Source organism: Liolophura sinensis, chromosome 1, assembly GCF_032854445.1.
Source record: "Liolophura sinensis isolate JHLJ2023 chromosome 1, CUHK_Ljap_v2, whole genome shotgun sequence".
NCBI classification, from domain to species: Eukaryota; Metazoa; Mollusca; class Polyplacophora; order Chitonida; family Chitonidae; genus Liolophura; species Liolophura sinensis.
Window position 1 is genome coordinate 11,303,288 of NC_088295.1, and position 18,585 is coordinate 11,321,872.

The following is an 18,585-nucleotide window of genomic DNA, read 5'->3' on the forward strand; positions in this document are numbered from 1 at the left end:
TTAAAGCTGATGTCTGGTCTACAGAAGGCTGAGGGGAAAGTTTCCAGAAATGTTAAACGACTTTTTCAGTCTTGAAAATTGCTATAACTTTTCACATGTTACATGATTCGTTTTTGAACTAGATAAAGCGATTTTATCACGTTACATAATTTTTTGTGGACAGATGTAGATAAAAATCAATTTTATTTATCACACATTTATCTCTGAATAATACGACCCCTTTATTTGCAATATAATTCTCTTGGGGAACAATAAAATAACACTATCAAGTGAACCATAGAGACTTTGAAGGAACTGGACGAAATGTTGATATAATGGTGTTGATATATTTGGATCATTCGCATTGATTTACCAAAATATTGTTCATTCATTGAACCTAGAACAAGAAGAACATTCAAACCACTGACACACTGGTAAATAAATGTTTCATACACGCAATATAGTCCACTAGACAGGTAGAAAGCTAACAGCATCCCGTTAACAGGAAGCTAGCGTTTGTGTACATAGAGCTACACGGAGCGTTAACCCGCTGATTAGACACGTATTACCTGAGCAAGAAGCATTTCCCAGGTGGTTCACATCCACTTACTTCTCAACAGAGAGCTCCGGTTACACGAGACAAAACAGGTAAATATACACATGTTAATAGGTTCTCTGCATTGTCTTGCTTAATGATCCTCATCAAAAATGACACAAAGTCGCTTTTATGCAAGCTACCCATCGAATCTATCTTGTCATCTCTTGTCGGTTATTAATGAGGGGCAATCCATACAAAGTTTACTCAATATACGATGAATATTTCCGACAAGTCCCAGAAGACAGTTCATCGCTAAAGATGCATAGATTGATGGCACTTTTCGTGAAAGTCAAAAAGTGCTTTGTTTTACGTACTACAGTCTCTTTCATCGGAGCCGTCCTGGCAATTTGTCTGGATATCACAGACCTGGTCGCCGGGAACGCACTGGCCATTGTCACACCGGAATTCGTCTGGATCACAGCGTCGCCTGGCTGGAACAGTCAGTGCTTGCTTATAATTTACGACAAATCAAACACACTTAGAGTACATGGTAATAAGGCCTGCGTTACTGACTTGGCCAGCTATGCCGGAATTCAATAGAAAGCCTGTACATTCAAAATGTATTCTCCAAGATTGGAGTGACAGTAGTAGGTGTTTGGTAATTACCCAATGGGTATCGATCATGGTTACTTTGGAATACAACAGTCTATGTTTTGAGTTCACGCATGAAGCGAACAGAATGATGTTGTTGATATAACGTCAAAGATAAGGTACTTACCACAGGTAGCCTCGTCCGATCTGTCTGCACAATCCGCTTTGAAGTCACAGTAGAATGATATTGAGATACAATCGCCATTGTCGCAAGTGAAGCTTAGGGGGCCGCATTCAGTTCCTGAATGAACACAAAATACGCCAAGAGTAGGAATAAGTTCACGCTACACTTCACAACTACTAGATTCTAAATTCATGGCGTTCATTAAAATAAGCAATCGAGGCATAGCATCAAACGCTTTTGTTTTAATTCTTTCTATCATTGTCCACTTCTTGAAACTTTTGGAGTGGATATGTTTATACCTTCAACGTTCAAGCTGTTTTAATAAAAAAGCAATTGCACTATTTATCACGCTTTGTATATATAACATCTCACCACACTTTAGTTCATCTGAGCCATCAGAGCAATCCGGCATTTTGTCACACTGAAACAGGGCCGAGATGCACTCTCCGTTCTGACAACGGTATTGCCCTGACAGACACACAGAGACGTTACTCCACGTGTATTCTGGGGCTAAACACACATCCACTCCATCTACGACCCTGTCTGAAAGAGAAGGCAACAGACACAGAAAGGAAAACTAATTAAAAACACTATAGAATAATCAGAGAAAGTGATAAAGATTGCAAGAATGAGTCTCCACAGAGCAGTAAAAACGCCTTAACATGCATATCGATCTTCTTTGCTTGAGTTCTGCGTAAACAAGAATTATTCGTCAAATATATATTTTGTGGAATTTGAATTACTGAACCAAGTAATGACGAACTCTCTCACATGTGCATGAAACACCAGAGTGTCATTCGTAAGTCGAGTTCGATATGTATGTAATACTGAAGGCAAGTGAAGCTGAACGAACTTCAAGTTAGACCTAAACGGCTATTTGTGCGAGCGCTGACGACAACTTCTTGATACCATCCAAGAATAATGCACATGGAAAATCACTTGTGTTAAATGAGAAGAAAACATGAACATGATGCCAAAATTAGATGATTTTGCAAATATGGTCTAATATCTTTTAATTGTTTTTCTTTCGGGGAAAAAGGGCACTTGAAAATACTTTTGTATGGTGGGTATTTGTGACCACATCTTGGTATATATCTTTGCATAATAATGTTCCAAATAAGGATGTGATGCATGTCTAATACATTCATTTGAATACAAATTTGTTGTTTATACCTAAACACATGCATTTAATCTGAATTATGATAATATTCAGGAATATATTAAAAAAATAAAAATGATCGAAATCCATATTGAAGACGTTTGTTAACTGAAACGAGCAACTAATTTTTCGCACTGAACTTTTTGTTCCTTCCATCTTTAATACACATTAGTCAAATTCAGTTTCTGCTCTGCCAAGATTGTCATATTAGTGGTACAGCCTAGTAAGATATGGTCGTTCACGGGACGAGGTCGAACAGAGTACATCCGCCAATTCTTCTCATCCACGCAGAAATAGAATACAGGCTTTAACTTTCAAAGATTAAATGCATGCAAATCCTTCAAAGATACCGTAAGAGCGTTTGAAGTCCTAATACTCAAATAAGGTCTCGCGTGTAAGTTAGAAACATGTGATAGCCTTCGAAGGTCCCGCATATACGTTAGAAACTCGTGATATCTTCCAATGATCTCGTATGTAAGTTAGAGAGTAAAACGGCATAAAGAGTAAAACCAGAGCATTGACAACAATGTGATAATTGACAAAATGTCACACCAACCCGATGAAACGTCGCTGGTAATATTCAGTGGTTACTTCTGTGCTAGCAGGCACGAAAATAACACCTTTAATAACTGTATTATAAGCTTGTCTCTTGATAGGTTTGAGGGGGAGGGGATATTATGCTTGGGTTTTAATACATATAGAAATTGAACCAGTTGACTGTTTCAGTTGGATACAGGTGTAATTTGCACGATTAATTACTGTTCATTAGTTTAGACAAGAAAAATATGTCGCATTCGCTACTACGTTTTACATATCTGAACGTGCTATCGCCAGTGGCAAGCGCTGGCATTTCACTACACTGAATTGAAGTTTGTTCTCGCCCAATAACATGCTAATTAGAAATATCGTTTCTCTCGGGCTGGTAGTAGGCAAAACTGTGTAGGAGAGTAATTGTCAGCAGACAATTGCCATTTTATCATAAAAGCTTAAACCCCAAGGCGTTTTGCAACGTTTTCGACCCCGGTAACTTCAATTTCTTCCTGTCAGACTGTGAATACAGTGAATGGCCACAGAGAGGCGGATGTGTACGTATAACACCCCACCCACATCCTCACCCCTCGCCTCCCCTGATATTACCTCAAGGTTAAATATGACCTTCAAATCTTGGAAATCCGACTTAAAGCTCAAAAGCTTGCATCTGAGACTAATGTCTTCTAAGTCTCTATCACTGAAAGGTTTCCCTTACCACGCTGAGAGCTAAAGGCTATTGACTACCGGAACGCCAATGTCAAGTTGACCTGTAGGTCATAAAACTGACCCAAGCCGTGTATGAGATAATTAGACAACAATTTGTTAAATAAATAAATAAACGCAACAAATCGCAAAAAACAATAAATTAACACAGCGCTATAGAAGTATACAGAAAGTTGTTTACCTGTTATTGGTTTTTCACAAATGAACTGAGAGACGTCATCGTTGGCACAGGCGATGTCATGCCAGTATGCCGTGGACTGTATATTACCTAGAATGATGACTCCGCAATCCTCCTGCTCTCCACCATTCGGCTGTGACGCCTTCGTTCTTTCCTCAGACACATACCTGTGGGATATATAACGACGCTGTTATACCGTAGAGAATGTCTCCAAGAAAGATCAAATGTATCAACTCTTACTTTGTACAATACTTTATTTTGCTTAGACAAAAGATAATATAAAACTAATGAAGAAGGGCTAATGATGAAAAATGGTATTGCAATGTGACGTATATGTTCGGGTTATTGAGCCTTGTGTGTATCATTATCCTTTACATCAGCAATGGTTGTATTTTAACCTATGCACTCGAACTGCGACTGCGACTTGGTATTTGTGTTAGACCATAAAATTAACCATGTAAAATATATGTTTTGAATATGATTAAATCTCAGCAGAACATAGATTGTGACTTTCCTAAATCGTAAACACATATACCCTAATCACTGCTTCCTTATCTACCATGTTTGTTGCGAAAGTGATATTTTTTTGTATTTTCCGAGGTGATTTATTGATACCTGGGACATAGGATACGGGTCTTAGAGATCTGCCATGGTGTGTTTTGGAAACTTTTACGTGCGGTGTTAGATTTCAATCTAAGAGTTTTGATAATTTGTACCGTTTTCTTTCTTTTCTCTTGTTTTATTTTTATTATTATTATTTCCCATGGCAGTGTGTATGCTCACCAATCAGTGAAGGTCAATTGGGATCCGTCCGACCATTCATGATGACCCTCGCGTCTTTTGTCATTCAAACCTGTACAAATCAGGGGATACGTGAGTATTAGACAGCATGGTAATTCAAAAGCTTTCAATAACCATTACAAATTATATGTTATTGCCAATGCATTATCACTTTGGAACAGGACCGGATTAAAAATAGAATTTTCTATATATTACTATAGCAATCATTATCAAGAAAACTTTTGAAGAAAAGTATTAGCTGTTGAAAGTAGGCTATTTTCATCCACGAATACGTGGCTCTCATGCCGCACCAAAGTAGACTTCCGTTTGGTTGATCTTCCAGACAGTGGTTAGCAGAAAATGGATGAAGGAACCCTCTGTTCTGTCGCGGATGGATACAAGATGGCCACCTTGAACTTGACAAAGATGCTCTGCTCTGATCCAGGAGGTTTTGTTGGTGACAAATAGTCGGTAGCAATTCCTGTCAAAGCCCTCCCAACCCTCGCCACATTTCAGCCCTGCAAAGAAACCAATAACCAGCCAGTTGACTGATCGAGTCTTTCATGAACGTATTTCTTGGAGAAGATTCATTATCAAAATGCAAGCTGTGGGATTTGGTGATGATTCGGGCATTTTCTTCAAAACTGACCCTATTTGAAATGGATACACCTCAGGTAAGCCTATTTTCACGATAATGGCCCCTGTTCATGTATCTTTGAGCTTAAAGTTGGGTGGAATGCGGATGCAGCGTCAAGCATTATTCGCTTGAAGTCTTCGTTCTACTAAATGTCAAAAAGATGATATATCTACAATAGTAACAATAGGTACGTGTGTATTTCTGACAGACTTGGCTGATAAATAGATGGATGCCACCTCCAGTAGCTAAAAACATGATTTATATGACAGAACTTACTATCCTGTTTCCATTTACTGTAAATATCAGCGGAAACATTATAGAGGTATTCGGTGTAGGAAACCAGGAACCCCGAGGCCGCGATGGACTTGTCGCTAACAAACGTCAGGTACATCTCGTTCTTGCTTGAGTAGAAGACGCCTTCGGGAACCCTTGCGTCCGTGCAAAACCGCCCCAGAGAAGACATTCTCCCGGACACATCCACGTCCTCTATTTCCAAGTAATCGCTGGAACAGTCCCCATGTTTGTTCAGGATGTCAAAGTGCAGGATCTGTAAAGCTACGTATTTCCCGGGGGAGAGTTTTATATGCCAGCGACAGGTATGCTGATTGGGATAGTTGGCTGGGTAGTTTGCTGAGGCCAGAAAGCCGCAAGGTGCGGTGCAAAGGTGAACCGACGGACAGGCGGAATGGCCGACGCCATAACCAGCACATTCTAAAAAAGATGACAAGAACATCGAATGCGAATTATGGTATAAAATGATGATATTGCTGTATGGTGAAAAGACCACATACATGAAGATATATGTTTTTCAAAACATCTCGAACAAACATCTCCACAAAGTCATTTCTGACATGAGACAAAATTTAAAACCTCATCGGAACGTTTAATCTTTGGAACTAAAAGCTGACATTTTGACACATTTAAGACAACAATTATGATATTTTAGGACACCAAACTGTTGTATCGCCATATTTATGGTGTCGTCATTTAGAGAAAAAATCTCCGGACTAACGTGTCCACAGACAACGTCAAACCCACATGGCGCCACACTTCCTCACTGAACCGCACCTGTTCTGTTCACTTCTGCCCGAAAGCCGTCAGCAGACGGTCTGGAATATCGGAAACACGAGAGCAGATCTACTCGTAGACGCCTTGAGGCTGAGACAACCCGAGTAAGAGGAGCCCCGTGTGTGATATTCGTGGCAGAAACCCAAGCCCCGCCCTCATCCTGCGTCTGGACCCGGATGGTATCCTCACAGTCCCCTGGTTTCACAATGTAGTCCCCCTCCTAGAAATGAAAAAAATATGAAAAATATATTATTGTGCCATAGATACAGTCCTGTTCAGCGTAGGTTTATTTCACAGACCACCAATGGTATATTCTGGTAGAGTCTGCTAGATTAAATAATTAAAAAGACTTTTTAGCCCAATGACGCACCATCCATAACAAAGTGGCTATAATGAAATCAACAGGTTTAGGGATTCATTTTGTGTTCCTTTCAAAAGAAATACCATCAACGTCTCCAAATACAAGTTGTTTACTTGGAGGAGAGACTTCGCAGAAATAGTTATGTCTATAGATTTTATTAAACGGGGCTTACCACTCGACTAGTTTCTTTTGGCTCTAGATCAATCTCCACGAACTTTAACACAGCAAAAGAGCCTTTTGGAAAAACTACATCCCAACCGCAGTATCGATTCTCGCCATAGTAACCTCCGTAGTTCGGGGATTCGATATAACCTGGCTCAGATACAGTGATGTCACAGTTTACTTCTGTCAAAACAAAAATAAGTTCAATATTCATTGAACATTTTAAAACAAACATTGACGAAAGACCGGTCACAACCAAAACATCATAATTCACGCCCCAAGTAAGTAATCACAGGCGCCATTTCCAGAACAACGTTCAGAACAAACTATTAGTGAAGTAAGAGGGGCAAGCAACCTGTGGATGGTCGTGGGTTTCCCCTCGGATTCTTCCCGGTTTCTTCCCACCATAATGCCGCCGTCGTATAGGTGAAATATTCTAGAGTACGGCGTTAAACACTAATCAAATAAATAAATTAATTAAAATTAAAAGCCGTCAAAATTTCTCAGTGGTGCCTTAAATTTTACTCGAATGATATTTGACGCCATACTCAGAATGGCGCCCTAAAGAAACTAGAAGTGTTCTTGGTGTGTAAACTTGATCCGCATCGTGCAGTAATCATTATATATTACAGCTTTAACGAGTGCTTCCCTTGTACAAAAGCTTTACTGACATCGAGAGGAACTATGCTTTCATAAATTCCTAGACTCCTCTAACATATAGCCATCTTTAGCTTTTATTATTCACAATTATTGCCCTTAACGCTTCTCGTAATTAGAGACGTTCAGAAATCTTCATCTTAATTAACTTCCTCAATCAATTAAATTCACATGACAAGCGCAATTATGCAAACATTCTGTTAACTTAATTATGTCCGTCAAAACATCATTGTTATAATGGTGAAAATTGTTGGCTGTACCTGTGTTGGTGCGTTGACCATATAACTCAAACCGTAAGCATGGATATCCTTTGAAGTCTTGGATATCAATTTGTACAAACCTCGCCTCTATGACGGGATTGAAGACATTCTTAACTGGAGTAAAATTATCGTAGTTACCGGAAAAGTTCTGAAAGCATATGTAATTAGAAAGAGTTCATTGGTCAGCGAATTTAATTGATAATTATGAGGGGTACTGTAAAACTGACAGATGAAAATGACCACTGGACAGAATGTACATCCCGCAAATGTGGTTTGCCTCGCGACACGCTGAAATTAACTGTCTAACTTAATGACCATCATAGATTTACCAAATACACACCATTGTTTGAGACATTAGAATTAACCAATGTTTTCTCGTTTTTAGTAATTAAATTGAATGGATCATTTTTTAAATCTCAGACAAAGTTATTTTTAATATCCTACGCACTGTCTTGTGTCTTGTTATATGTGAAAAAAATTTCATTTAATTTTATTGAATCACAGTCACTGAATTGAATTTTGCACACCAGTACAGCTAAAATAAGAATTTTGATGTCAATTTATCAAATTTAATGCCTGTTATATTTTACCCTCTGTCATGTTAACCGTCTACCATACAACGTGGCCTAAACATGATCACCTTAACTTGCCCCAGGCCATCCAAATACATTTTCCAGTCAGTTCCATTCAATGAAGTTTGAATGGAGTACACCGAAGTGAAGAAACCAGGTGCATCTAGTCCATAGCTGTCAAGTCCCCGGGTAGCGATACCCTGCACGATCCGGGTCCTCCCAAGGTCAACCTGTGACATTTAGACAAAAATTTGTTTCAAATGCATCTGTTCGTTTTGACATCTAACTGGACACGTAGTCAAAATTGCGGCAAAATTTAAGGCCAAACCTAATAGCCAGAATTAAGCACTGAAAAATGTGTCTGCCACGGCATCTTGCCTGCATCAGGCACACGCTCCCATGGTCTAATAGGAAACAATTATACCATTGTTAAGGAAGCCGGCGGTGTACGATTGGTACCATTTTGTGATGATCGTGAGTCTTCTGGGCAGACTTTTCTTCAGTGAAGTACTTTAAATGATACGTAATAGAAAGAAAATTGAGAGGAGAAATAAGTCAAAACACGTACAGTGGAGTGCAAACAAAAGTTTAACTATGAACATTACTGTCACACATAGGCTATGCCGCTGCTTATATTGTATCACTGCACACGTCTATTATGTTGTATCAGTGGACGCCTCTCTTGTGTTGTATTAGTGGACGCGTCTCTTGTGTTGTATCAATGGACGCGTCTCTAACATTGCATTAATAGAAACGTCTCTTATATTGTATCAGTGGACACGTCTCTTACATTGTATCAGTAAGATGCCTTCAGGCCATGACCTACCGTCGTGTTTCCAAGACGGCCGACATTCACCTCGTAGTTTGACAGGGTCGCGTGAACACTTGAATCGTCAATAACAGTCGAGCTCCTAATTCGTAGTTGACTTCATTTAAGATATTGCAAAATTAGCATACTATACATAACCCAATTCCACAAAGTTGAAAATTGCGCTGCAAAAATAATACACGAGACTAAGGTTATCACTGTCAGAAAAGAAAAAGTACAAAAGACCGCTTTTGGATACGTTCTCAAATTGTATTCACCCATTTTATATACATGGCGACCGCCTTGAAAACATGACGGTTGGTCTTGGTCTGAAGGCATTTTACGCCTAAAGCGATACTTAAATGGATTATCATTAAAAACAATTTGTATGACGAATGGAAGGGAAGATGTTACGACGTGAAATTAAACAGAGAGAAGTAGGTGGAGTGGTTATTGGGGCGGCCACCCATGTCACACCATTACGACAAACTTGCACGTCTGACTGTAGGTTGAGCAGTTATGAATATGGCGTATCCGAATATTTCTCAACCAACAGTCAGTGTACTCGGACTGGGTCTTTGATTGCAACTGTTTATATATTCGCTTTGACGATCTAATTCATCACGATGGATATACCGTCCTAGCCCCGGGTTAAGCACAATTAGACACAAGTTAAATCACAGTTAGGGCGTTTGCTAGAATAACCTTGACACACCAGTTTTGGCCGTCTGTAATAACCTGTGATGTTGACTAAAGTTTTCACATAACACACAGGATCTTACAGATGGTACAAGGCGAGATGTGTACACTCCACATGCAGGACTATTGATAATGTACTTAGACTTTTATTGTATTATTTTATAGATGGTTATTGTCTTAAACCAGGTTTTTCACTTCAAAGGTTAAGAGAAAACCTATGCATCTTAGCACCAGATGGCTCATAGCACGACTAGGATACAAATATGAAACAACTGCTATCATCATCAGGGAATACATTAATATGTAATGCCACCGAACCAACTATCGAGATCAGTGAAAATACTGGCTCGACTGAGATTCACTGTTCACAAAGGGAAGGTGCGTACGCGTGTGTATAGTTATTTACCGCATGTAAGTGGACTGAGAATGCAAGCCGCTTCTATCTGGCTTGGGCGCTCAAGGGTTAGAGCGATGGCGCTAGACACCCTCGAATCTCACTCGAATCATTATTTTAACTGGCCTCAGGATAGTTATTTCAGTCCCGAAAAATTCAATATCTATGAAAATACATTCATTATCTATAAATCTTTAACGAACTCAGAGGCATTATTGGTATCTATATACTGTGGACAACATATATGCTTGTTTTCTTTCACACTAACCTCACGGCAACTTGCATATTCCCATCCCATTTTCTCCCTGAAGATAATACTCACCCTAAAATATTTGTAGGTGTCGTTCTTAGCAGCACACCAGCCACCTTTGGACAGTTTAGAGTTCTGATCATAAAGCCTGGCATAATTCTTCTTAACAGAAGCGCTGTATACAAGACCACCGACCACATAAGAGGATGCAAAGAGGGATGTAGAACCGATTTCACGCGACGCCAATCCTAACGGTAAACCATCGTTTGTAACTGAAATGTCATGAGCAAAACGCGTACAAAACAAAGATATATTTTCAGGAAAAGCTGAAAGGATGAAAGCAAGATCGATCTAGTGTCTCTGAGTTCTACAATATGTTGGAAAATGGTAATCATATGATGGTTGTCTAAGATGCAATAAGATACACATTTGATGGCTGACTCTTCAAGCTCATAACATACCAGACGACGCCTCAAGTACGACATCGGTAGGCCATAGCCAGTCGTAGACCAGTAAGAGGCGTCTTAAGTCGAAAATACCTTGTCACAATATGTTTTCAATAACATTCTGTAGGATTAGTCAAATGATAGTGTGTTGAGGATAAAGTAACCGAATGTTAAAAAACAAAGTTCAGTTTTAAACTCCCCGAGTTGACCAGGTTCAACAGTTCAAGTACCTAACAGAACTGCTAATATGTTACTAAATTACTTGGCCGTAGCAATGTATGAGGAATCGAGGTCAAGCGCTTCAGTTGTTCAGTGGTTTTATATTTTAAAAAAAAAACTAAACTCTGCATCAGAAGTCTGACATAAACTTGCCATTTATCCATTGTAGATAAAGATAGCATTTCATGCAGAATTATTGAACAAGCATGTATCATCAATAATTAGAAATACTTAACGCAACTGATAAGTCATACATCGATATTATCGATTGCGTTAGTAATTATTGGCCATATATGACTGTTCATATATCGATTATGATTCTCTATTAAATCTTATCTTCGTACTGCAAAAATAACCATCAGTCGCCAAACACGTACCATATCCCAAAATTTTGACTTCACATATTTTCAAAACTGATGCTTGGGAAACCCAGTGGTCGTCAAAGAAAACTGTGTTTTGTATTGTTAAATACTGTCCTCTGATTGGCTGAACACAATCGAACCATGCGTTTCTGCCTATTCCAAGTGTGACATCATGGCGGCATAGAGTAGCACCGCGAAATTTAAAGTCCTCTGACGTCATTCCCACGTGAATATCTAGGTGGCGAAGTATGGGATCAGTACCTGTAAACATAGTGCTTGGGTATGAATAGTGATTGATACAACATGCCTATCAAATAAATTAATAAAATCCTAAATGAGAAAAGAATTGGCAAGAGGCCGCATTTCACCAGTCACTTGTGACGATTTGCCAACTATCACACTGTCTTCGCTACTCTAGTTTTACTCACTATACTATTGTCTTTATTTATCAGGAATAAATGGAATACTTTCAGAGGTGCTCATATTTCCTATTAGGAATTTCATACATATATCTCAGTTATTACAAACATAATGCTATAAATCATGTGCTCAAATTTCCCCTCGTTAACAAGAGATTTGCATTCATTATAATCAATTCTACAAACTACAGAATGGGTTGGATAGAGTAAGATATCTGATATAACACCTTACGAAGCCCTTGCCTTTTTCAGATGAAAGTACGTTGTTTGAACCTACCTTGAAGTCTGTTAATGATAAGTTCTATAGATTTTACAACATGAATTGACTGCAAATCAATCTGTAGCCATGGTGATGACTCTGGGCTCGATTCCGCGCATGTCCAGTCTGCGTGTAAGACGCCAAAGAGAAATATGTTTTCAATTAGTGCTATACAAATGAAACCATTAAATAAAATCGATGACAACTATGTTTTAAAGTATTTGCCAAAGAAAAATTTGCCGTTTTGAAAACGACCCCTAAACTTCCAGGGCTCATCTATTTGGACTGTCACCACCAGTAATATATACATCAATTTATAAAGCTATGTTTGACATACTCCCACAATTAGACCATAATCTGAACGCTTTTCTTTGAGTACACTTACATCGTGAACACCTATTATGCCTTACCAAAAGGGTAAGTAATCCAGCAAAATTTAAATTATGACGTTTTGAATCCCAGCTGAAGTCAAAATAACCTTGTGGAATCAGCCCTTGTTACTAGGTGAAAATTCAAACAACACAAACCTAAGTCATCAACCACCAGACCCGCGTCCTGGGAGGGCACTCTGAGGGAACTTAACCGTGCTGGCTTACCAACGGCCAAGGAGGATAGCTTCTCTCTGGTGACAGCTACGAGAACGGGATAGACAGATGAAATTTAGAGGTGACTAAAAAGATTCAACTTACATCGGGCTCTGAAAACATACACCTGTCGTTTCGTAAATAAATGTTTAATCTGTTCAATATTTTTTGTGGAAGTTGCAACAAGGTAAATATTCTACGGGTGGGTATGCTTCAACTAGCAATAATTCAAACAGTCTAGAGCGAAGAAATGATCTTGACATAACTTGATCCGGTATCCACGGTATGTTATTGTAAACTCCATTAACCATAGTCAGTAAAACTAATCTGTGATCATTCTGAATTAACCAAGGTAAATCCAAATTTAGGACTTTTCCCTGACTTAAAGCTCTGTAGGGCATTTTTCTTCTAACTAACGTCGTGTTTTATTTGAAAGCAAATGTTTTGATATTGAAGCCGTGGGAAATTATTTATTGATACTTTATTGACAATATTCACGTAGAACGGGCCGACATAGGAGCATAAAATAGGTTACTTGCCACAGGGTTCGAGATCACAGTAACTCCAGGCAAACCTGTAATCTCGCTTTTGGTGGTAGCACCAGGGACGGTCTCTCTGGTCTGGAAGCCGGCAATACCCCGTCCCCTCCAGGCCGATATACTGAAAGAAGTATTTGTTCTTCCCTGTCGGTTTGAAGTAAGAGGAGGGTCGATTCTCCCAGGCGTCACAAGTCATGTTATTAACCGTGACCGAGGTTTTACCCCGGTAAGTCATACCGTGATCCCGCGGGTCGTAGCATTTTGGGATCTCTGGAATGGAAGGATACAATCCAAATCATTTTAACTTCCCCATTTTCATCACAAAAATCCGCCAACGTGCAAGCGTATATGATGTAAAACCAACAATCCGCCAAATCTGCACATGCTGATCACGCATCTCTATATTTTAATGACAAAAGCATACATCTTCACAAATGTACAAAAACAGCACAGCTGCAAACGATTGCAAAAAATCGTGCAACGTCTGCAAACGTTTACAAAAAACGCATCTCATCTTAAATGTTTACAAAACCGTAAGACATCAACAGAGGTTTCCAAACATCGCAACACATCTACACACGTTTAAAAAAAAAGTTCGCGGGAACTGTGTAAATTATTTTCAACTTCCACTTCTATCAGTCAGATGCCTCTAATTCATTGGTGTCCAGGCATTTAAACTCAGACATACACTGAAAAAACAAGACCAATTGGTAAATGTGCGACCACAAGCTGTGACGCAAGCGCGTTTCAAACATGCACACCACGATTAAGAACAAGAATGACACCATCCAGTTGGAATATTGCTCACAATCACACAATCCTCCTACATAGCTGCTCGTCGCAGTGAAACACGGACTCAAGAAGTCCCGCAAAGACCACTCTAAAATGAAGTATATATCAGGTGAAAGGTCATTAAAAACTATCCAGGAAAATAGTTGGAATTTTTCTAACGGAATTAAAATTGTTGTAAAGGATCAGACACTACGGTGGTCTGTTGTGACCGAAAAAGCATCAGTTACGTCACATCTATACTTTTTGCCTGAAATAATTGGATTCAAGGTCAAATCAGAGAATGCATTCATAGAACCATATGTATATGCATTTTGAATGATGAAATGTAGCATTCTAATGTGCGTTAAATAGCAAAAACCTAATGTGACGTCACTCACACCGTTGTGGTCAGAAACGGCCACTATGGAATAAAATATTCCAATGCATTTTGCTTGGTTAAACAAATTCCAAAAAAATAAATAAATCCAACTCTTTTCCTGAACAGTTTTAATGGCCTTTGATACATACTTCATTTTTGAGGGGTCTTCGCCTTTAAAGAGACATGATGAATTTCTAAGATAGTGTAATGACCGTTACATGAAACACCAATGTAGTAATTATAGTCTGAAGTAGTCCCCTGTATTAGTACAATAAAACAAATATTTCTTTAATATATGTCCTTTACACAGTATCACATGCAAGTTACATTTGGCCGAAGATACAAAGGCACCGATAAAGCTTTTGAGAACGCTATCTGAACAAGTAGTACACAAATCCAGGTCGTTTTTATATGGCGGGGTATATCAATCATGAATCATGAATGAAATCGTTTACGCACACGAGTACGTATTTCAAAGTAGCCACCATTGTCTCCCTTATCATCCATGTCATAATATGTAAAGAGACCATGAAGCGCGACTGTAAAGTATGAGTGTCTAAACTGTGAACCACCTTACTCACGCGATTTCCCCAGGGGTACCTGCTCAAGTATCACCTTTCATTAGGTCGGATAGTGGATAATATTGCCGTAAGATAAATTGAATTAACTGTTTCATATATTCGCTTGTATTTGCTCATCGACTTTGATTATATTATCCATGTGTGACATTTGTGTACAGTTCTCTCTATCTCTTGTCGAGCTTTCGCTGTGGTCACGTGAGTCCGATACTCATGGTGAATTCGGTGGTACACAATATTGCTCTAAGATAAATTAAATGACCGTTTTCATGGATGCGTTTGCATTGGCTTATTGATGAAAACGTTTGGTATAGTTGAACTGAGTAATAAGGCCTTACCAGCTAGACCTTGTCCATCGATCTTGCTGTAAAAGTATATTTAATGGAATAAGAAGTAAAGCTGCAAAGTAAATATATAAATTGTTGATGCAAAGCGAGTACGTACGGTAATTCTGATAGAAACACAAGTGCAGGCCGGTGCCGTCAGGTGAGGTGACAACTGGTAGAGCCTCGTTCTCGATCGTTGTTTGGGTGACCAATTCACTCACTGGAAATACTTCCTCAGCGACCTTCATATGCTCCACTGCCTGGCAACCATCTGCAGATGACTCCTAAACAGAGTAATAAACCGTCAACCGAACTCCTTATATCTGTAACCCAACTGAATCATATTGGAGACAGAGGCATACAGCATGAAGAAATTTCCACCATTTACCAAAACTCATGGCCCCAAAGCTCTGCACGGAAAAGTTTGACGTTGGTAGAATGTTCTTCCTTTCTTAGGTATCATAATAACCTGTCATCAATGTTTTCCAGCTGCACAGAGCTTCTACAAATTTTTTTTTCGTAATGAGCAGTCAATATTTATTTATCTGATTGGTGTTTTACGCCGTGTTCAAGAATATTTGACTTATATGACGGCGGCCAGCATTGTGGTGGGGGGAAACCACCGACCATCCGCAGGTTGCTGGAAGACCTTCCCACTTGAGCAATATCTACGTCTCCCTATCTCTTCGCCGAGATTTGCTTCTCACCATGTGAGAATATTTACACGAATATGAGAAAACATTTACACCCATATGAGAAAACATTTACATGTACACCCATGGTGAGAACGGTCTGTTATTTTACCCATGCGATATTTGCATTTACCACAGTAAAACACTTCACCTGTTTTAGTAAAAAGTAAAAAGCCACCAAGTTACCATCTAAGCTAAAATAGACCATCTTATGCGATCTTTCTGGGGGTAAGGTGGAGAGTGGGGGGGGGGGGGGGGGTACAATTCCAGTAGGAATTTTTTCTTGTCATTGCCTTACCTTTAACAGGTATAAAGGTGTGCTATAAGGAAGAACAATTGTTGACGTCACTGGACCATCACGACGGCAACAGAAATAAAGTTTAAGGTCGGAACCACTAGAGGTCACGTAAGGTAACGTTCCATAACTTGTCCTCTTCATATCAGTCTTTGGCTTGAATTGGATCGATGAGCTGGTAAACCCTAAGGAGACAGTAAACAGATATGGATAAAGTGGAAAGAGTTAACGAGGAACTTACTGTAGTACACTAATGGGACTGATACTATGGAGTTATAGGCGCGCAAAATGTGACAATGTATTAAGTAGTATGATTAGCACAAATATCAACTAATGTGAAATAATCATCATTTTTGTTAGTAGTTTTAATAAAGCTGTTCAACAAGTTAAAATTCGCCCTCAAGTGTTTCCGTTTTAACGACGATTCCTATGTGTAAATGGAAACCAACTGTAAGCATTTTAAGTCTGGAAGCCTTATAAATTTCTGCGTCAGATTTGACTTTTATATATCAACCATAGACGTTCCGAGTGCATAGTCGTAAGATTGATTTCCACAAAAACTCTCACCACACTCCCACATCAAATACATGTTAAAGGATAACGCAAAACCGTAAAAGACAAGCTATTAAGTGTGGACATTGCCGAAATTGCAAGTACTTACTGAAACGCCATTGAAATCACAAAAACAAGTCTGCCACCATGATTACATAAACATGAAATAGCAGCTTCTTTTTAGCTGTCCTTATGAGCACGTTGTAAGTGTAAAACATTTGAGATTTAAACTTTGATATATAAATATATTTTTTGTCATTAGTGGAAGGATATATTTATTATTAATTTATTTGAATACTGCTTTGCCCCACATAATCTTAACATCAAGTAGAATGTATTTGTCCGAAAGGCACTTCGTTTCCGTTGAAGTTAGCCTGGTATTTTGTTTAGTTTTTCGTGGACACGACTAGTAGACAAAAATCATACATTTGTTTTAATGTATCATATTTTCTTCTACAGCATCAAATTTTCTTTGACTTATTCTAGCTTCTTTCTGTGTATCATATTTTCATTCACCGTTTCCTTATGGGTAGGCAGAAATGGTTTGAATCAAGCCCTGAATGCACTGACTTCGTCCCATGCGAATTCAACACTCGTGAAGTGTAAACACGAAATGACTTTGTCCCATCTGAATTCAACACTAGTGAAGTGTAAACACGAAAATGACTTTGCCCCATGTGACGTCAACACTCGTCTCGTAAAGGGTAAACACCTAAATGCAAATCATGAAGAGTAAACACGAGGAAGCCTTTTTGTAATACAGATGCTTTAGAAATGCAATTGTGTGATTAGTTTCACAGGAAATTTGCTCAACATAATAGTGTAGTTAGATCATAATTGTTTTACACATTCAAAACATGAGCAATCCACAACAAAAGGTCCAGCCATTAGGTAGATTTCACCAATTACGCATATAGTTATGTTTGGATTGCTCTCCTGAGCACAACTGGTAAAACCTGTCTAAACTCATGCTTTTTTTTTTAGCTTGATTATTAGTAATATATTCATGCCTTGTGTGTATTAAATAAACAACCAAAAGCCCTACAATAAATGTACTGTTGGGTTCCCTGGTCTTTGCTATTGAGTTTACATGCCATAACTGGAACTGTTTGAGTACCTTGTTTCAAAAGAAACTTAGCCTAGTCACATTTTCCCCAACATTTGTTCTACTTTTCATGATCACCCACACGGCTTTGTTAGTTTATAATGCATAGTCTTTCTGGGCAGATACTTTGTTTAAATAAAAGAACTTATTATTCACCTAAGTGTCCAGCGCCTAATGTATTGTGTAGTAAACAAACATATATTAAAATATATCTTCCAATTACCGAATGTTGCCTCAAACCTGATGCAGCTGTGTGGTATTACTCCACTACAATGGGAGAGCATCGTTTTGGGAGAGCTAATAAAGAGGGCAGCCGAGGCTGCTGGACTGAAAGGCCGGAATACTAATCACTCGGTACGAAAAACAACCGTCCAAACCCTTGTAAAATCTGGCGTCGCTCCACACAAAATTATGCAGGTAACTGGACACAATTCCCTTGCTAGCATCCAGGAGTATGATTCTAAATTAGATCGCGTAGAGCAGAGGCAAATGTCGAGTTTACTTCAGGGCAATCGCTCCTTCAGTCAA

The 18,585-nt window shown here is 38.9% G+C and overlaps 1 protein-coding gene and 1 long non-coding RNA gene across 2 annotated transcripts; both read right to left on the reverse strand.

Annotated features, from left to right (window-relative positions):
* Nucleotides 1-883: 883 nt before the first annotated feature.
* LOC135462669 (low-density lipoprotein receptor-related protein 2-like) lies at nt 884-6,033 on the reverse strand. The gene is made up of 6 exons (XM_064739926.1): nt 5,577-6,033; nt 4,667-4,736; nt 3,887-4,050; nt 1,665-1,835; nt 1,296-1,409; nt 884-1,008 (listed from the first exon to the last, which is right to left on the reverse strand). Exons 1-6 carry the CDS (start codon nt 6,031-6,033, stop codon nt 884-886), a joined length of 1,101 nt encoding a protein of 366 aa, XP_064595996.1.
* An 879-nt stretch (nt 6,034-6,912) lies between these two features.
* On the reverse strand, nt 6,913-8,577 carry LOC135467742 (uncharacterized). Its single transcript, XR_010444182.1, has 3 exons — nt 8,449-8,577; nt 7,809-7,956; nt 6,913-7,074 (listed from the first exon to the last, which is right to left on the reverse strand). It is a non-coding gene; the product is annotated as an uncharacterized LOC135467742 (long non-coding RNA).
* Between the last annotated feature and the right edge of the window lie 10,008 nt (nt 8,578-18,585).